General features: G+C 32.7%; 1 protein-coding gene across 1 annotated transcript; it reads left to right on the top strand.

The window, feature by feature from the left end:
• The first annotated feature begins 11 nt into the window (after positions 1 to 11).
• On the top strand, positions 12 to 22,264 carry LOC137407013 (transient receptor potential cation channel subfamily V member 5-like). Its single transcript, XM_068093617.1, has 17 exons — positions 12 to 105; positions 3,374 to 3,592; positions 4,413 to 4,542; positions 4,973 to 5,133; positions 5,491 to 5,688; positions 6,256 to 6,393; positions 7,682 to 7,786; positions 8,268 to 8,467; positions 9,027 to 9,199; positions 10,072 to 10,163; positions 12,982 to 13,118; positions 13,594 to 13,698; positions 15,115 to 15,282; positions 17,461 to 17,563; positions 19,237 to 19,455; positions 21,700 to 21,915; positions 22,242 to 22,264. The coding sequence occupies exons 1-17, from the start codon at positions 12 to 14 to the stop codon at positions 22,262 to 22,264; spliced, it is 2,481 nt and encodes an 826-aa protein (XP_067949718.1).
• The last annotated feature ends 215 nt before the right edge of the window (positions 22,265 to 22,479 follow it).

Raw genomic sequence — 22,479 nt, forward strand, 5'->3', positions numbered from 1 at the left:
GGAAGGCTATAATGGGTAACAATGAGTCCGTCACTGCAGGAAATAAGGCACAAGCTGATGTCAGCGCTTGTGTGTGGTATGAATATCTTGCCCTCACAGGTGAAGGTAAGTCACCCCTAAACAATTACTCTACTTATATTCCAACCAATTAGCAAAAATGTTTATATTTTATTTGTTAGCCTAAAATGAAAAGAAAATTAACGAATATATTATCTGCAATGTCAATCATCCGTAGTCAAATCTTTTTTACCGAGAGGTCATCAGCTGTCCTTACATTACGGAAAGCTTGCGTCTGTTTACTTAATTGTTTTTGTACATCGTTCAACTTTTTGTAGCTTTGATTTTTAAAGAACTTTTACGCTATATCGCAGTACGTCAGCATTAATCTCACAATACATCAAGATCGTTTGCAATAACATTGTTCGTATTATGACAAACACATCTGCGTTGACACCAGCAAAGAGTCCGCAGCGTAGCGTTTTTATCACATGATGTGGTTACTAAAACAACTAAATACCAGTCCCGCAGCAACTATCATGTAGAGAAATATAGATTAAACGATTAATATAGGCGAAGTAGTCTATAAGTAAATATTGAACAGTCTGTGGAGGATGCTCGGCGATATATCAACAAAGCATGGCAACTGCGGTTTTCTCGACATATTCCTAACATCAGCCAATCACTATCAAAGTGGTGCACAGTGCAGAGGCTGTGATGAGGCAAAATATTAGGAGTTTTGGCAAAAGATAAGTTTGACAGCTGTAATATTTCCCGAAATATCCATGTGGCCTCAACAATGTCATCAGTTTACTGTGCATATAGTCAGTAAATAATGACCGAGAGGACAACCCTGACATACCGCGATGCGGTGTGAACCCAACATAATCTCATTTGCTGAGCAGACACTCCGTATTTTGTTTGAGCTCATTGTATCAAAGCATTATTCTAATCGCTCAGTGGTATTTGGCAAATTGCAATCATATTCACACAGTTGCCATCTCAATGCACAATGGTGTCTTGTGCCACGCGTTCATAGAAAAGGTAAACAGACGCAATATTTATCTAGCTCTTTATCAGCTTTCCTTGTTCAAATATTCCCATGTTTGACGAGTAGCCAAGTGTTGTAAATACACAGTAGAAAGTTCGACTATGCGCTAGTCATCCTACAAGTCATTCATAGCGGAATTATTTTACTAGTAACGCTTCATGTTGTCTTGCATTAGAATGACAGGCGAACATAGTTCCAATTCTATCATTAGCCCAGGAGATAGAGCGCAGGCAGACACAGACTCGTGCGATTGGTACAAACTGCTTGACTTACAAAGCAATGGTAGGCCAACATTTTCTACAATCACCTGCCAGTTGTGTTAGTATCATGTTTTAAGCGCTTTATAGCTATTTTTGCAGCTATTTTGTCAGTTTGGGTGGCTCTTGGACCACCCATCACGCTAAACTATTTGAGACTAGTCGTAAGTGTGGCATCTCCACAGATAGCAGCAGGTGGTTGTTTACGAGGCTGGTTTTTACAAGCCAAGTGAAATGTTGAAACCAAATTTTTTGTGTGACCTGGTGGAAGGCACAGAGCATTTACAAGTAAAGTTTGGATAAAATCAGATAAGAAATGTGCAAACGCATAGACTTTATGTAGACTACCAGCACTTGAACAATGACAGTGCGGAGTTTATTAACATATTGCAGTAGGAGCCAGTCAGCTTTTAGCTAGACCACTTCAAATAGACAGCACTGTCGGAAGGTAACTCAGTCCCCAACACAGATCAGCCTAAAACTGACTCTGCTATATATGTGTATAGAGATTCAAGAGAGAAGGCAGAAGCACCTTGCGCCTTCTCTGTATAGGCTTGTGGTGCGCTATATGGAAATATATTTTTATATGCTTTAATTGCGAGTTGTTCTGAATAATGGTGTGGCAAAGAATAGAGTCAATCAACTTCCTCTACAGTATGTAAACGCTTGAACAAAAATGGATAACTCCTGAATCCGATGGATTCTAATCTACAGCGGTTTTGTGATGGCGGCGACTAACTGTTTGTTTTTGAGCTTTTAGGAGTTTGTAATCACATCTCTACATTTTTTGCACCTACAACACAGCAGAGTAAGAGATAGTGAATCTGTTCATACCAAATAACTGTAATGTGAATTTTGTTGCAAGCCAACCTTTAAAGTAACACACAAATCTTATTGCATATAAACTAGATTGTGTTGATTCAAATTTAGCAATTCTTTTCAAAAGCTCTTAACCAGCTTCTGATAAACTAGCGAAGTTTTCTCATGCTTGTACACCTCCATTATTATAAGCTACCCATTACACAACAAGCACCTACAACTAGTTGTGTATGTACTCTGCAGTTTACTTACATAACAGAGTGTTGAGAATATGCATGCAAATGATGTTTGTAAAGAGTGACTTCATATTTCTTTTTTCGTGAGTAGATCTGTAAGCATAGACGTAGATATGCCAGTGTGGACATAGGTTAGTGTAGATGTGAGTTGGTAAGTCTAGATATGGGGATGTACATGTAGCCATAGATCTACGAATAGATACAGATGTATAAATGATAAAACAAATGCCTAATGGTAAACATAAATACATAATTGTAGACATCAGTGTGTAATTGTAGAGATCAGTGGGAAATTTTAGACGCTAGTGTGTAATTTTAGACGTTAGTGTGTCGAAATTGGTATGTAATTGTAGGGATCAGTGTGTAACTTTAGACATAAGTGTGTAACCGTAGACATTATTGTGTAACCGTAGACATCATTGTTTAATTGTAGACGTCAATGTGTAGGCACATACAAAAGTGCATATTATTATATTAAAATTTTAAGAAACAAATAGAATGAGTCTAAAGAGCTCAAAAAACGTTGAACTACTACAAACAGTTCATTACTTGTAATAGTCATCTTTGTAGCAGATCTCTTTGTAGCAGATCCATTATTGTCATTTTAATACATCAAATTTCTCTATTTTTACATTTGTTTAAATCTTTGTTTTTTCTTATCATTGACAGAGCTTTAAATTGCATAACTTTCTTCTCTTTAAATAGTAGTTGGTACTATTTATAGCCTTGCTTTTGTGTCTTTTATACTGGGATTGTTCTATATACAGGTCTATCCCGTATCACTTATCCTATCGGCATGTTTCTCCATTCATTTCAATAGGCATAACCAGCCATAACCAGCTATAACCAGCCATAACCAGTTTTGTATTTTAGATGATATTTTTGTATGACATGAAATATTGAGGTTAGTTGAAACACCCAATATTACTATGAAAAACTCAACTGTAATATTTTTTCCAAAGGTTCTTAATGAGTTTGCAAACAATTTTCTGTTAAATGCCATCTCATTTTAGGAACTTTCATAGACATCATGAAACAGTGTACGGCAGAGAAAGACTATACAAAGATAGATAATGCGATTAAGGAAAAAATAGGAAAGTATTTGTACAACAATGGCGAAGGAAAAATGGTGCCTTGCTCTGAGATAGTACATGTGCGGAACTGCTTACGTAATGGGACGACTCCTCAATCGCCACATCCGAATTCAGGAAACCCTCCGCAGTCGAGGCTCGGTAAGACACAAATTTGAACTCTTGTTTTGTTTATTAAGTACCTAAAAGCATGATTGAAATAATTTGTAATTTTCTGCTAGAAAAATTAGCAAAAATAAATATGCATTATATGCAATTTTATAAAACTTCACTTTTTTGTAGATTTAGAGGTTCTTTTGTTTTGGATAGTTTTACTTACAATGGTATGCAAACGAAACTGGACCTTTTTGTTGGAAAATTAAAATTATAACTTACAACATTGTTACACAGTGTCGATTAATTCAATATTTATGATTTAAATATTAAATTAATTTTCAATTTATTTTGGTTTCCAATATGTAAATCAACCAACTGTAAAATTATGTTTTTGAATGATTATGTAGGTTAAATTCTAAACATGTCCCTTTTTAGCAGCCAAAGATGTACAAATATGTACAAAAAAGTGTACAGATATGATCACACCTCATATTTTTTTGCTTATTCTAAATTTAGCATTGCCTAAAAGACTAGATTTTCGAAAAAAGAATTTATGTGTAAAGATTTTGCATATAAAAAATGATCTCATAAAACCCTGTGATATATAATCTAATCATTTTTATTATATTGGTTAGAAAAACCACATCTAATCAGATTTGAGTGCATCCTAATAGTATATAATTTTTTGTTTACTACTAACAAACACAAAAAAGCAAAGTATAAATAAGTTTGAGAAATTGGTTCAATGAACAAATGGGACCCAGTTTATTTTGTACCTCACTGTAATTTGCTTCCCATAGCCTCAGATTTTAAACATAGGAAGTTCATATATATTTATACCTACCAGATGTTATTGAATCCTTAGGATCCAACTCCCGGAAAGTAGGTCATGGTGACGATATTGAAGCAAATGGTCATAAGAATGGTATAAATGGAAAACAGCGAAAATCTGACAAGGAAATTTCTACCTCATCAGCTAAAGAAGAACCAAGGAGGTTAGAATAGACTCATCATAAAGCATTACACCCAATACTAAATTTTGAAAACCTATCGAAAATAATGACACAGGCCATCATATATGCCTTTTTTGCACACAACATTTGTGTTATTAAAGTTCACTATTTAGAGAGTGTTTTAGTTTAGGAAAGTGTGATTAAGTGGTTTACATCATCCTCAACTCATAATATTAGTAAAGTTCAAGAGGTGTTTGTGAATCATCTCTAAAATCCACCATAAGAGTTTCTTGTTTGATTAGCTAAGAAACAACCTACTAGGACTCAGCATAACTTTGATGAGCCGTATCAGAATAAGTGTGGTATGTTAAATGTATGTATATTGGTGTATACATATGTAATGGGCTATGTATATAAAAAAGAGGTATATTCCAGAAATATGATAGCTTGGCACTATGTTGCTATATTTAAGGCTAGTCTGCTGGGATCTGTACAGTAGAGGTGCGGTTGGAGAAACCCTCATCCACCTTTGTTTACTTCTGGGTACGCCACTCGTCATCTCCTTAGCCAAAAGACTCCTTCGTATTTACCCAAAGCTGCTTGTTGACATATACCTCTCCGACCAATACTTTGGTAAGATTTCATTGAGAGTTTCAGCACCTTGTAGCAAAAGCCAGTGTAACACTCGGTAAAACTGATAAAATTTGTTTCTGCTGTATTTTGAACAAGTTATTTGCTGCTGTCTTGCAAATTTATAAATCATTTTGTACACTTAGCTTCCTGAGTATCGATTGTGGTAGTTGTTTGCAAGATCATGTCAATATATAACTTGTGATTAAATTACTTTATGAAAGTTTAAAAATGGGGTTTTAAAAAGAAAATACAAAAAAGTGCAAAAAAAATCTTACTTGCCTTTAAAGGCGAGTAATCTTACACATAGCTGTAAATGAAAAGTACAAACAACAAATATCATATCCTATATGTCTTTAGGGGAGAATATTCTACACATAGCCATTGTGAATGAGGATCCTGCCATGGTAAAGTTTTTGCTGGACTATGACCAGCATGGTATGACTATCAGAGAAAGGGCGTTTGGTATCTTCTTCTCTTGTGATGATCAGATTACCTCGAGAAAAGACCAGCAGGATAGCGAACTGATAAAAATTTCTGTAAAAACAGATTACAAAGGTGAGACCTGTTACTCAACTATATACTGCCATAGATTACTAAGTGTTGATGAGGAACATTGTAAAGAAATCGTGATCATCTGTGCAGTTGTAGTCAAGAATAATATATATACATGTGAAATGGTCCGTTGATGTAAATGGTTCTGTGCGGCGTGAGTAATAGTCTTGCACCATCACTATGAGTAATAAGTGTGTGCACAACTAATCTTCGATGCGCAACAGTGATCGAGAGGTACAGACGGTTAAGTGCTCTGTTGGTTATCTGAATATCCAGGTTCAATTCCTTTGTGGTGCATTTTTTTGTAACACTCTAAGCATGGCTTTGGACATACAGACAGACACAGCTTTTTATTATAGTAAAGATTCTGCATGTACTTATTTTTTGTGCTTCATTGACACACCTGATATTCGCTCATGACACTTGAGACTGGCGGGGTACTAGTATATGTAATTTAAAACTAGTTAGAGCTATTTGTGATGTTAACAGTTAAGGATCAATGATGTTGACCTCTATCATATTCAGTAGGCAGTACGAATGTCGGTCAAATATTATTGTTTAAAATTTCAGGCTACCTGTACTGGGGAGAATATCCTTTAAGTTTTGCTGCATGTCTAGGACAAGAGGAGTGTCTCCGTCTGCTCTTCTCAACCATGAAGAGGCCAGAGGAAAGTGCACGAATTGATCCCTATGCTCAGGATCATAATGGTATAGCATTATGCATTGTTCTTAACAAGACAAAGCTAAAAGTGTGAAAGATACACAGATTTCTCAGCAAAAGCGTGAATTATATTATCTTCATTTTAAAAAATAGCGCCAAACAAAATAAGTAAATGAATTACCTGTCACAGGAATCATAGCGAATCATGCTGACCCTGCTTACATCATTTTGGTTATAAGCCATCAGCAACATGCTTGCCATATCCTTCTGAACTCATCGACACACATCTAGTACACGTGACTACCTACCCTGTAACATCTAGTGCATGCGACTATCTACCTAGTAATATCTAGTACACACGACTATCTACCCAGTAGCATCTAGTACACATGGCTACCTACCCAGTAGCATCTAGTACACGCCACTATTTACCCAGTAACATCTAATACATGCGACTAACTACCCAGTAACATCTAGTACATGCCACTATCTACCCAGTAGCATCTAGTACACACGGCTACCTACCCAGTAATATCTAATACACACGACTACCTACCCAGTAACATCTAGTACATGGGTCTACCTACCAAGGAAGCTACTGTATTTATAGGGTTATGTTTAACATGTTATATAAACTAATAAATACTAACTGTATTGACACGAGTCAATACATTCAACGCCTTTGTTAGAGCAAATTAGAACATGAGCCAAAAAACAAAAAGTAGTAAAGTAAACTATGTGTATTGAAAGAAAAGCTATTTTTGCATAACGTCATTCTACAATGTAAATTGGCAAGGTGTTTGTGTCTGGTATAAGGTGTAGTGGACTTTGAAAAGTGTACCTTACCCACTACATCACCTTTTTGAACTGGTATTACCAGCAAGAATCAAATTTTTCCTTCTACTGTTTCTCTGAGCACCTACTCAGTATATAATGAGGAAAACAGGTTTTAACTTTGCCACTTTTCTGAGAATCTTTAACCAAATAAAATATTATTGGTTGGACAGTATATACATGTATTATAATGATTATTAATATTATTATAGTATTTAATATTCTTATTACTCTTATTATTATCATTACATGTACAAGTACCCTAGTAAGTCTAGTGTGCCCATATAGCAAAGAGTCTAATGAATGGTTCTATGAGTGGCTGGCTGATGAAAGAGTTGGTGTGTTGGTGTGTAGGCCTGAATGATGTGTTCAAATCTCAGATGATGCAAGATTTTTTTACAACCTTACATCTTGGCTTTCAACAGATTCATGGATGAGCACGGTTTTTATTATAGTAAATAGTATAGTCGTCTATATAAAATTTATCTGCCATTTTGACAGGAAATACAGTTCTGCACATGCTTGTCATACACGACAAGCTGGAAATGTTTGATCTCGTTCTTTCTATGGCTGGACCAAAACTTCTCTCTATTAAAAACAACAAAGGTATCTACAAACGTTGTCTTATGCCAAGTATTTTTTACTAACATGAGTTGTATTGATTATATAGGAGAATTGTTACTGCAAACCTTGTATCACATACAAACAATTATTAAAAAGCAATTAATTTGCAAAAATCAACACGCAAAAAGTTATTTAATAAAACTTTTTCTAAAAAATCAACTATTTATTGATTAAGTTAAAGAGACAGTAAATAATAATTATCAATTTACGTCGATGTTCTATTTCCAGCGATGAAAATTTAAATCGATCCACTGGCTAGCAATACCTACGCTGTTTGAATTTATGAACATGTAATATACTTGAATCGGAGTTATCTGTAATAGTATAATCCTTTCACATTTCTAAACTACCTGTATATTTAAAAACATTTATGAATAAAATCGATGAAGCAATTATAACATGATATTACTAGTTTGGTTTTTGTTGCCATGAACAAAAACTTGTTTGCATGACTTTGATGTAGGACTGACCCCATTGACCCTGGCTGCTGCTATGGCACATAAGGAGATGTACAACCATTTGATAGAGAAGGAGCGAGAGGTCTACTGGGTGTATGGAGATGTCACTTGCGCTGCCTATCCTCTTGACAACATTGATACAATTGGACAAGAAGGGGAGATAAATCCAACATCAGCGCTTCACCTGATCATTCATGGTAACAAGGTAAAGTTTTAGATGAAAGTTTTTTGTTGATAAGTTATGATTGGTCAACTGCCAAGTTTCATAACTTTGATTAAAGTTATATATAGTTGTAGTCAACCCTTTTAAAATAATTGCAGATTGTTATTGTATATTATATTGTTAGTATATGTTATATTGTTACTATATTACATGTTAGTCGTCTCGCTTAAAACCTTTGAATATTATTTTTTTCTGCATGTTATACATCTACAAAGTTATTCAAATATGGAAACTGGTATGTAAGTCATTCTGTTCTACATTCATGTTGTACTAAGTTACTGCCGTATGTTTAGCCATGATACTTGGAATAGGTGGAGGGCGTGTTAGTTATCTTTCTGGAGATTTATATTTAGTCTTAGACAACTCAACCACTTAGAAACATCTGAATCATGCTATAATTTCATATCACATCTGATATAGGCATGGCTCCTAAATTTGGTTAATGGCATGTTAATCAGCATGTTGTGTAACCATACCACTCAATAGTGACACGTAGTATGCTCACCATCTTTTGTATTGCTACTTCCTGTTACATGTTCAGCCGGGACACTTGGAAATGGTGGATGGAATGGTGGTTAACCTTCTCAATGAAAAGTGGTCAACGTTTTTACGCTTCAAGTTCTACAGACGAATGTTCATTTTCTTTGCATATTTTCTCGTGTTCATGATCGCTCATATTCTACGACCTCGAGAAGCTGACTACATCAAAAAATGGTCAGTGCTTAAACATACTGGTTTATAAACTTTGTTATTTGTTTCCATAAAAAAACTACCGCAAGTATTTTGTTTTAAAAAGTATTATATTTTTAAGGTATACAGACATAAATGCTATCTTACATACATTTTATGAGTTTGCAGCCAGAAGCTAGGCTTGTTATAACAGACTTGCGTATAAGTATTAACAATTTTTTGGTGCCTATTGTTACATGTGAAACCATAAAACATTAATAGTTTTAAACTGTTTTTAGTCTGCAAGACACAATATTTAGTGATATGTTAGCCTCATGACTATAAAACTAGTTAATATTATGACAAAATCATGCTTAGCCTCACTTTTATTAAAGATAAACTCAAGCCAAATTTTAGTTTTTTCATCAAAAAGCATCAATATTTTTCTATCATTCACAAGTATTTTTAATTTTTGAAGTAGTCTGATTGCCAAGATGTTTTAAGGCTCAAATAAATAAAAACTTGATTGTGGCTATGGTATTCAGATCAAGCTAAATGCAATTATGGGCATTATACTTGTAGTTGCAAAGAGACCAACAGAATACAGACGCATAACACTGCAGTTTGAACCTATAATCAATATCAACTATCGCAACTATAATGACTAATGACATCATTTCACACGTTGTTTTTGAAGCATTTTAATCAGGATTAAGTATTTTCAATTTTTATCTTAAAACATCCTGGCAGTCAGATCACCTCAAACATTAAAAACAAACACAAATGGTAGAACAGTACCAATACTTTTGATGAAATTTACTCAAATTTTGTGTAAGTTCATCAGATTTTGTAGACTGCCCCCCTAACCACTATCATGTTATATCTGTTATGCAAGTATAGTTTTACCATAATTTTAGGTATCCCACTACTAATGGGACAAGTTCTAATAGCACACTCAGTGGATACAATGAAACAATATACCGGTGCTATCTTAATGGTCCACCACCAGGTCAGTCTTTTTCTACTTTTCTATGAACATATTTTCTACAATCTTCAGCCGGGCCTTTTTATAACAAATGTGTCCAACTGTCAAATAAAGACCATATTAACAACATTCCATTGATTGTGAAAGTGCTTAAAATAACACAGTTCTTTTTGAACTAATAATAATTTTGAAGCTTCAAACTTGTTGAGCACAATAAAAAAGCAAAAATCTAATAGCCTAAATAGTTTGTTTCAAACTTTTAAAGTAATGATGTTCTAGACGTAACTGAAAAAATAATGCTTGCACTACACAAAGTCAGGCACAGAGTGTATATTTGTTATGATGAGAAAAGCAAACAGTTTCAGTAAAAAGCTTCTGTTGCTGAAGAAAAAAAGTTTATAGCTTTGTTTATTTTTAATCTTTTATTACCAAACATTTCAATCAGTATGTCATTAGAAACTAATATTCTGTCAGCAGCAATTTTTCATTTTTCATTCAGTTAAAAGTGTCTTCAATATCTTGAAACTGCTCTTTGTTTTTTTGTGGTATCTCAGAACTAATTATCTAATCAATTTAAAACTTGGAAATTATACTGAAAGCTTATTATGCACAAAAATGACTAAAATTTCGTAACTCTAGTCAAACAAAAAGCCAAAAAAAATTAAGTGAAATAATATAGCCAAGTATACTCGGGTAGAAGATGAGGTGAGAAAACAACTCCCTGAGTTATCTCAGGCTTCAGAATGTTAAAAAATACTGCAGTCGGCCTGGTAGTCAGTCAGTCTGAAATAGACAACAAAAATATAACAGACTAAACTGAGATTATTACTAAAAACAGGAAATCAATTTGTGACATCATCACCTAATTGCTGTTTTTTTATAAATGTCTTTACTATTGTATTATGCTAAAGAACAGCCTAAAACATTTGTTTATAACGCAGAAGGTTGAAGTCTCAATACTCAGTAATTTCTGGAGTCGCATTGCAAAACAGTTTTTGATTTGTGACATTTTCAGCATTCAGATTAGAAGAGAAAGCGTTTTGGTGTAAAATTTGTGGCAACATGTGCAGAAAATATGACCACATTGTTTTATTCCAACTAACGAGTCCTTGCGATTTGTCTAGAATTCTGTGAACTGGATTGAAAAGCATTGAGAGGCGAGTTGTGTAGATGGCTTTGTAGTAAAAGCCTCTACATATCAAGCTAAATTGTTTCAAGAATGGCTGCTAAGTTTGAAAAGCTAAATGTTAAAGTGACTTTCCTATAAAGGCTGGTTGATTTTGTTTAATTTTTCTCATAAAAAACTTGCTAATAAATATTTGAATTGCTATATATATTTTTATATAGCAAAGTATACAAAAAACCAAAATATATGCATGCATATAAATTAAATTACAAAATTGATGGCTAAATTATAGCCAATAAAAATTGTTTCACTAGATACTCAAACTCATTTTTTAAATTTAATTTTTATTTATTTCTAGTCTTTTCACTTTTATTAAACTCAAATGCAACTTCAAAAAACTTATTTAAAAATTTTTTTTGAATAAAGGGTCAAATTACACTCAAAATTTACCTTGTATGTTAGAAAATTTGCATGTTACGATGACCATAAATAGAGGTTTGACTGTATGACAACATTAAATATTTGAGCAAATATGCTTGAAAGAATATACGGTACTTTGTGTAATTTATTCTACATCACAAAAACTTAGCAATAAATACTTTGGGTAAATAAATATAACGCTAAAATGAATGTATTATGTAAAAAAATAAAAAGCAATTCAGTAATCTAAGTTACATGTAAAAAAGTTAAAGTAAGGAAGCAAACCTAATTGTTGTATAAAATTTTTTATTAACAACATAAAGGGAGGCTCGCAAATAAACAGTGTGGTACCTGAACTTGAATTTAATTTAGACTACCTGAATTCTGAATTGACTTAGCTTACACATTTTCATTATTTTTATGTTTTTAAAATTGTCCTTATAATTTTTTACTTTTTTTATATTTGTTTACAGAACTGCAGTGCTTTTGAAAACTTAGGAAGTCCTATGGTGAAAATTCAAAGTTCAATTTTTTTCAACTTTTATAAGATTATATGAAAAAACTTACGTGGGATGATAGTAAGCAAAGGTTTGCATGAAGCAGTATTCCTTACTTGATAGCGGGTGTATAGCAGTATTCCTTACTTGATAGCGGGTGTATAGCAGTATTCCTTACTTGATAGCGGGTGGTTTTCTTGCTGCCTTATCAACTTGTTACTGTTGAATTTAGAAATGAGCTGAAGAAATTTATCTAAATAAAATATTTTCCACAAATAGCATTATAAATATTCTTTCGTAAAGTATATGCCTTTTTTATACTAAATGACCATGTAATCCTAAAACTTTAGAATCACACAAAAGCGTTTTATCTTCTAGTAGCGCTTCCAATTTCATATGATTGTATTTCTGCAAATTTTAGAGTGATATCTTTCTTGCAAACAATATCATGTTTTATAACAACCTGCCAAAATTGATTCAAAAGTTTATTTAAAAAGTCCTATGATTACATTTTGGTTAACTTTGGCCGGTTGCTAAAAACATGTTTTAGCTTAAAAAAAGTAATTATTCTAAAAATTTTATAGGAACGATTAGCTATTATTTATACGCAAGCATTTATTAATTATTTATAAAAGTGTGTCTAGATTGTGGACTTCATAATAGTAAATAAACAACGAATTTTTGTTTGTGGTATATTTTCTGGTATAGCACATTTTTGCTATATAAAGCAACCATCAATTCTTCAGATAGATTCCATATACTACGCTACTCAACAGATAACTAACCTGTTATTTTTCAGGTACACCATACGATCCTGAAGATTACGTAAGACTCACAATGGAAGGATTAACTGTGTTGGGAGTTTGTTTCTACATGGTGACAGCGATAGTGAACCTTAAGGAAACTGGCTTGAACAGATTTCTAGAGATGCTCTGGGTAATATTATTAAAATACTTTTATGCAACTTTATAATTTAAAGAAAGTTAAATGTTTACTTAGAATGATGAAGTTATTTGTAGTTAGTGAGCATAGTGTTGAAAATTAGTGATTATGAGACAGTCCAATCAGACTCAGGTATTCTCAGGGTCTATTCATACCTCTTGGAGTTGTGTTTCCACTTAGAGAGTTGGAGTTGTGTGTTCACTGAGAGAGTTAGAGGGGTGTTCCCACAAAAGTTGGAGAAAGTTAGAGTTGGATTTGCTTCTAGTCTTTTTAAGATTGGAAATATGTTATACAAAGATTGCACTAAACCAACTTAAACATCAACTATACAAAACGGGTCAACCTTGTTAGCCAATAAAATGCAACAACGATATTCATTCCATTTGCTTGGCTGAATCTTTTATGTAATTGTTAATATTGCTTTTATTATATTATTATGCAGTTAACTGATTATGTTTTGAATTTACAGTCGGCTCCTTCCCTTGCAATGTTCTACTTGTCATGCATTTTTGTCATACTGATGATCCCTGGAAGAATTTTCTGCTCCTTTGACGAAAATCTCATAGTCTATGAGGTAAGTGATGTAGTAATTTTAGAGTTGTGTGACCTTGCTATCTGTCGAATGAGTACCTTCTAGCTTTACATTTAGGTACATTCTCATACACAGAAGAGCAGATGTGTTTGAGGTCAGATAAAGGTCATCAAGAATCTAGGAAGGACTATGTCAAGAATGTTTAAAACCAGCTGCTATAAATCTAGCATTTCATGAACAAAGCAAAACGTAAATGGAAACAGTGTGAATAGTGAGGCCAACCTTTTTGTTTGCATACTGCACGCTACAAGCATATAGAATGCTTTCAACATCACTGTTGAGACTGACTCAACATCACTGTTGAGGCTGACTCAACATCACTGTTGAGGCTGACTCAACATCACTGTTGAGGCTGACTCAACATCACTGTTGAGGCTGACTCAACATCACTGTTGAGGCTGACTCAACATCACTGTTGAGGCTGACTCAACATCACTGTTGAGGCTGACTCAACATCACTGTTGAGGCTGACTCAACATCACTGTTGAGGCTGACTCAGCAAAAGGAAAATTGTATTTTAAGTTGTGAACACTTAAATAATAAGGTTGAGGACTGTACACGTGTACAGTCCTCAACTGTACACGTGTACAGTCCTCAACTGTACACGTGTACAGTCCTCAACTGTACACGTGTACAGGTAAACAAACATTCTTAGTTTTTGATATTTATTTATTATATGTATATATATTTCTTTATTTGCAATAATTTCACTTCAAACATAACTGTTTTTTAAATTATGCCATACAACAATTATGAAACAAGAAAAATAAAAAAGGGTAACATCTACTAAAATCAAATAAAGATACTTGCATGTCTTACAGGCAAAAGCTAGTAACAAAACATCTAAATGCAAAAACTATCTATTTCCTTAAATGGAGCAAATAATAAAAGTCGTTACTACTTTTAACTTACTACTCAAAAACATATCATTAATTAGGTTATGAAATACTTGTCCAACTGAATGATTTTGTCATAAACTAATTTTCTCTTCTCACTAAATTATCTTTGTTTTAGATTCTTCATTGTACATCATACTTGTTCAAAGCATGCTCAAGTCAAAAAAATCTTTTTACAACAAAATAGGTATATTTAATTTGTTGTTGCCATGTATATAAAAAAGCTATGACTAGCGATGTATTCTCACTAAAATAACTTAATAAACAATAAAGTGAATAAAAAACAAATAAAGTACATGTAAATGAATGAGGAATACATCAATAGACAAACAAAAACTAATTGGGTTGTTTATCTGTAGTTATATATTATTATATATTTTTGATTTGTTTTTATTTTTTTCAGTTTTACAATGCTTACATTGAACATTATTATTAATTGTTTACAGATAAACTACATAAATTGATTAAAATGTATGTCAAATAACTTTTTTTTTGTTTTTAGGATATTTTGGCAGTGCTGACCATTTTGGTAACAGCTCCCCATTTTCTGTTTTTTTGTCGTGGATTCAAGATGGTTGGGCCATTTGTTACGATGATCTACAAAATGCTCGTTGGAGATCTGCTGCGGTTCTTTACCATATACTTCATATTTCTGATTGGCTTCTCACAGGTACCACCTATTGAACTGATATGACAATGCCTATAACTAGTCCTGCCACATATGTGGACACTATTTTTAACTAGCAGAATTTCCGGCGTCACACGGGTATTAAAAATCAGCTTGCAAACAGTGACAGGTAATGTACTGTAAGTTGCCTGCCACTTGCCATTATACTGGCACATTGCCAATGGCTACTTTGAGTAAGCTAATTATCTACGGCCATTACTAATTAAAACCATGAGAGCAAGCATAAAATGACGTTGGACAGTAATGGACAGTGGTAGCGTTTTTCACCCACATTGCGACATATATCGTCTAATGCATCTATCAGTCTCCCACAGTTTAACTGCTAAGATATTTGCCTGGCATAGGGGAGGTTCTGAGATTAAATCCAGCAGGATGAGAGCTTTCAATTACAAGATTTTAATAGCTATAGCTGGACAAACTGAAGTGCACAGACAAACTTCAAGATTTATATATATAGAAGTGTGACAAATAAGTCAATTGTTTTTATCCTGCCCCATAGTTTGGAATGTGTCACTGTGGCATGACAATGCTTACTACCATACTTTTCGGACTATTAGCCTCTACATTTTTCTTACTTTTTGAGCCATGCGGTTTCTATAAGGGTGTCGCTATTCTTTGATTTTTTCTTTCATTGCTAGAGCTCATCAACCTGAATCTCCAACTAGTGTGCCTGTAGCAGTGAAAGAAGAAACGAAACAATGCCTAACGGTACTGTTCCGTTAGGCACTAAGTTAAAAAGCGTCAGTTAATGCAAAACAGTGCCTAACGACCCTGTTCCGTTTTAACTAGCAAAGTTGCTGCTGTGTTAAAACCACCGCTCTGAGTTCTGCGGCCATTACAAAGGTGTGGCCTATATATTGTTTTATTACCATTTTTTGAAAATTAAGCAAATGCGGCTTATACATGTATAAGGGTGCCATTTATAGTTCAAAAAGTATGGTACATGTCATACCACAGATCTCATTAGTGTATTATTTTTCTAAAGTGATACAAACATGGCAGGTGTCTTCTACTACATTACTCCGTTTAAAATATGACGTCTGGCAGGAAGTTTAGGAAGTGGCAGGTGTCATCTGATAAAAGCACTTCATAACATTGGTAGATAATGCTTTCAAGCCTACCTTAAATTTGTACCTTCCTTATTCGTTGTAGTGTACTTTTTGTAATTTTGGAAACCTGTGTTGATTGCTCTGACTGGCTGCATAGCGGTGACCCTCAACATAATAACAAGAGATAATGAATGTTTTTTGTTGATAAGTTATGATTGGTCAACTGCCAAGTTTCATAACTTTGATTAAAGTTATATATAAAGTATCAATCTATAAATTATATATCTATAAAGTATAAATCTATAAAGTATAATATATAAAGTATAGATCTATAAAGTACAAATCTATAAAGTATAAATCTATAAAGTATAAATCTATAAAGTCTAAATCTATAAGGTATAAATCTATAAAGTATAAATCTATAAAGTATAAATCTATAAAGTATAAATACATAAAGTATAAATCTATAAAGTATAACTCTATAAAGTATAAATATATAAAGTATAAATCTACAAAGTATAAATCTCTAAAGTATAAATCTATAAAGTATAAATCTATAAAGTATAAATCTATAAAATATAAATCTACAACATAAAAACAAGAGATAATGTGCTTTTAATCACTGAAAAGCAACAAACACAAACATGGTAGCCTTGATGTCAAAGCACATATTTAATTTCAAGCTTTTGTATAAGTCTGACACTAGAATGAAAAAAGCGCAATAAGAATATTTTGAGAATTTGTAGTGGCAATCTTTACAACTACCTAATAAACAGGAGCTGTGCAAAGACAACGCCATGCTTACATAGTCATTTCAATTTGCTGAGCTAACACCGAGCTAACACGGCAAGGATTGTCTACCCACAGATTGATCAGAATGTTTATTTTTTGATGTTGATTGTGTGAACTTAAAGAACTATTATACTGTGAAATAAATGAGTTTAATATATAATTTATGTATATTACATATATAAATATTTTAAAGCAAATATAAATATATAAATGAATACATATTATATATAATATATTTATAATAAATAATATATAAATAATGTAAATATATATAATAAAGTATAATAAATATATTCCTTATACTGTTAATTGTTTTTAGTCAATGTATGTGGTTCATATCAGCTACAACCATCCAGAAAACAGGACGACTCCATTTGCCAATCCACCAGAGGCTTTGATGGGCATGTTCTACATGAGTATGGGTAAGTTGATGACACTGAAGCTATTTCAATCATGAGTTAACCTAACATAATATAATTCAAGAAAATATAGTTTAATTTTATCAGCACGTTTCCAAGCAGTAGGTTGATCCTAGACTAAATGAAATTTACTAAAAGATAACTAACATGCCCTCCACCTATCCTAAGTAACACAGCTATGCATGCAGCAGTAACTTAAGACGGTGACTAACATACCACTTTCCATATCTGAATTTAATATAACATCATAATATCTAATTTAATGAAATATATTGAAATATAACATTACATAACATGATATACCATGATACACTATAACATAATATAATAATATTTTATATAGTCTAGTATACTAGAATATAATGAAATACAATATCACACAATAAAATATAGCATGAAATAGTATAATATAGTTTAATATAGTACATTAAACTATATTATACCAAAATAATGAAATAATTATAAAATAATGAATTATGTTATACTGCAGTATAACATAATTCATTAGTTTTGTCTCATGGTCTAATTTGCTTAGAATGGCATTTTTATCATGATAATAAATTTCATTTATGTTTTGATTTATTTTATATGTATTACATTCTAATAGGCAATAATATATTGCAGCATGTTATTCTGTAGCATATAGTATATTATATCATGTTATAATGCATTGTATTTTAATATACTTTACTATATTGTATAATATGATTTTTCTTTTGTATTGTATTGTATTATAGCATATTGTAATATACATGTATTGAGATTTGAAACAACTTAATATGCTGTATACAGCTTGAAGTAAATTACTATGTGATATATTGCAGTATAATAATTTTAATGTAAAGGACTCAACATGCCTAAATTTACAAGAAATGTATGCAAAGCTGTAAGTTAAATTTCAGCTAATTCTAGGGATTATTTATCTATGAAAATGTTGTCTATTGCTGCCTGACAGCTCTTAAATAAGACTACTTAATGTTTACCAGAAGAAAGCAAGTATTTAGTTTGATCGATATGTTTTGCTAAAATGCTTATCGCTGATGAAAAAATCTGTGTGTAACAATGTGAATCAGCGGAATGTGATAATCACATAATAGATATAAAAGAGATAGTGTTTCAGAAGTATCATATGATATAGGGTTGTAGTGCACAGCAATCTAAGAGTGCATATACACCAGGACAATTTTTCAGAGTTGTGTTTTCGTTGAAAGAGTTGCTGAAATGACTTTCCAACTGTTTACGTTTTTAAATATATTTTTGCAGACTTTAAACTAAACCACCTCAAGCCCTGACTATGCACAATGGCTCACCATTGTTAGCTAATAAAAAACAACATCAATATCAATTTCATTCGTTTGTACTTTCGACTTTATTAACACTGCGAGATATGATTGGTCAGCTATATTTTCTGCTCTGCCAATGACATCCATCAAAACAGACAAACAAAGCGTGTAACATTTCACCGATATTGTTTCAGCGACTGGAACAAAGCCACATTTACCACCCTTTCTGTTGTGGAAGCAACTCCGATAAACCATCCTGATGTAAATGCACCTTATTAGAGCAAATAATCAGAAAGTGTTATTTATAAAGCAAATGTGTAAGTAATGATGACCTAAATGATCTGTAAATGCCTGTGCTTGACCTTGATATGACATATCTTATTTGTTTAACAGGAGAGTTTATAGTTATGTATGAAGACCTCAGCCACACCAATCATGAAACCATGGGAAAGATCATATTTGTACTATACATGGTACTCGTTACTCTGCTGCTTATCAACATGCTTATTGCCATGATGGGCAACACATACACACTCGTTAATGAGACACAGAAAGAGTGGCTACGTCAATGGGCTCATATCGTTCTCGCTATAGAGCAGACTGTCTCTCCGAGTGAGTGCCTTAATTTCTCTCTGTTTTTTATTGTTTGTAATCATTGTAATTTAGAAACAGAAACAATTTAATAATTGTCCTAAATAATATTTCAGCAAATTTGAAAATAATTAAATAAGCATTTTAAGCTGTTTCCCTCCAAAGGATCTTTAAAAATAAACATTACCATAATATAATATTAAATAAATTAATATTGTAATATAATACAACATGCCATAAACTTGCTTATTATAAGTGCCATTTCCAAAAATCTGCCTGTCTGTTTGCCTGTTTGTTTTGGCCGAAGCCGCGGTAACAGCGTTTGTGAAAATATCACCTTGCATGGGAATTGAACTCGAGCACGCTGTCTTACAGAGCGAAATGCTAACCACTACACTCATTAGCCGCCTTAATACTTCATGGGATAATTATGCACGTAATATTAACACATGACAATCTCTCAAGGTGCAAAGGACCACCAGGCGTATTAGTAATACAGTATAATATCGTATAATATAGCGTAGTGTACTGTTATGCAGTATGGTATTTCTATATATATGTTACTCAAAATATGTCTGTGTGTCGTATGTCGTATATCTGTCTGTCAATCCGGCTATAGCTCTTATTAGAATAGCTGTAGCTGGACAACAATGCTGACGCAATGTCATGGCCTACCACCATTAGAAGCCTAGCGCCTATTAACTAGCTTACTGGAATGGCTAGCTTACTAGCTTAGATTTAGTAAGGTTACTAGCTTACTAGCTTACTTGGTTTATAAGCTAGTTTTTAACACCCGGGCAGCACCGGGAGGCACAGCTAGTTATAACATAAAACAGTATAGTATATTATAATCTAATATAACCTAACACAATACAATATAATTAATGCTATTTCATTCATAGTAACTACTAATTTTTTTGAAAAATCTGAGCTGATAAAATTTGGCCAACCTGATGCACAAAATGATGGGAAGGGTTAATTAAAAAAATTTCCATCACAAAGGAGTTTTTAGACCCATTTAGACTGAACTGATCAGAGTACTCGCGAAATACTATAAACTTTAAGAAGTTAAGTTGAAAGTATAAAAGGCCAGTTTTTTTCTAATGTCTTCAGGGTAACTGCTGTTTTATAGAGTCCATACCCAGCAGCTCTTTATATTGTATACTAACTGTACTTATATTGTACACTAACTGTACTTATATTGTACACTAACTGTACTTGGATTGTACACTAGCTGTACTTGGATTGTACACTAGCTGTACTTATATTGTATACTAACTGTACTTATTTTGTATACTAACTGTTCTTATACTGTACACTAACTGTACTTATATTGTATACTAACTGTACTTATCTTGTACACTAACTGTTCTTATATTGTACACTAACTGTACTTGTATTGTATACAAAATGCACTTATACTGTACACTAACTGTACTTATACTGTATACTAACTCTAGTTATATTGTACACTAACTGTACTTGTATACTGTGCACTAGCTGCCCTTATATTGTACACTAGCTGTACTTATATTGTACACTAACTGTACTCCTAGCATTCGAATACAGCTAAAGTATTTGCATGTTAATGTGTGGAATTAGAAAATATTCTTTACTCTTAGATTGTTACTTTGATATTATCACTGATATTATATTTTAGATTAGTTATTTGCTATACTATAAAAATGTAATTATACAAAAATTGCAAATATTTTTCAAACCTTTCTGTCAGTTTATGTCAAAACTTTAAAAAGATTAGCCTTCTGCGTCAATACTGAAAATCAAAAGACATTTGAAGCAATGCTAAAGTTATAAATCGCTTCAGTGAGTAAAAATTTGGCTTAAAACAGTATTTTATTACAAGCGATATACTGTAAGTGTTCTTATTATTTTAAAGTAGGTAGTCCTTTTATTCTACGCTAAATGTTTTTTATTTTGAAAATTCTGATAAAATACTTGCAGCGAAAAGAGTAACTGAGGGAGAGGTTCTTTATTTTGTGCATTTGCTGTGATACGAGTACCCAGGCAGTCCAGAACAAGGCGAAGGATTGTCAGAAGTAATAATTAACTGCACAATTATTTCAGTTTGCAGCAAGGCAGTTGATTGGTGCAGATGTTAGAGGCTTGATCTACTAATCTTAATGTCTTGAGTTCGAATCATATAGAGTACAATCTGTTTTATCATCATTTTTCAGATGGACACAGCTATTATTATAGTGAAGATATAATGATGAGGATCCAAAATTACACAATCTATGTTTACAGCGGAAAGGCGAGAGCAGCAGAAAAAATATTCTCAACCAATGGGAGACTCAGATAGTAAATGTCGAGCTCTCGCCATTCGCTGGCATCAGACAGCAAAAGAAAAAGAAGAAATGCAGAAAGGAAAGGAAGAAGTGAAACTCAAGCAGCGAGATATCATAATACGTAAAGCTGCAAAAGAAGGCAAGAAATTAGATGAAGCTAACCTAAACTGCACAAGTTTTTTTATTATTGTTTTCCTAAATATGATAACTTTAAAATTAATTTTAATTTAATTTCTGATTCATAAAATAACTGGGTGAAAATATTATTCCTAGACATTTCAACCAGTTATAAAATAACTCAATAATCTTGTAAGCAGCTGTATCAAATGTTTGGTTCTAATGGTAACGCAGTCTAATTATATTTCAAAGCAAAGTAGTGTAGCTCAATTGTCTATCAGTTTTAGATGATGATAAAAAAACATATGTATAACATATTTATAAAAAATATTTACAGCAAAACGCAGTAAGTAGCTATTATTTCCGTTAGATAATGGTTGATAGCGTTAGAGCCTTACTCGGTGTAACGTGCTTAAATATACAAAGCTTTGTTTTTTTATGACTCACAATTTGGTTAATATAAACTATAGTTTAGTGTTTGCGTTGCTTGTCTTATTTTATTATTTGCAATATTGTTAAAATGAATTGATGAAATCTTCTGAAGAGAAATAACTTTACTCAAGGTAGTTTGTAAAACATTTTTACATTTATAATACCAATTAGCATTTTTTATATGCATGCC

Source organism: Watersipora subatra, chromosome 10 (assembly GCF_963576615.1).
Source record: "Watersipora subatra chromosome 10, tzWatSuba1.1, whole genome shotgun sequence".
Lineage (NCBI taxonomy): Eukaryota > Metazoa > Bryozoa > Gymnolaemata > Cheilostomatida > Watersiporidae > Watersipora > Watersipora subatra.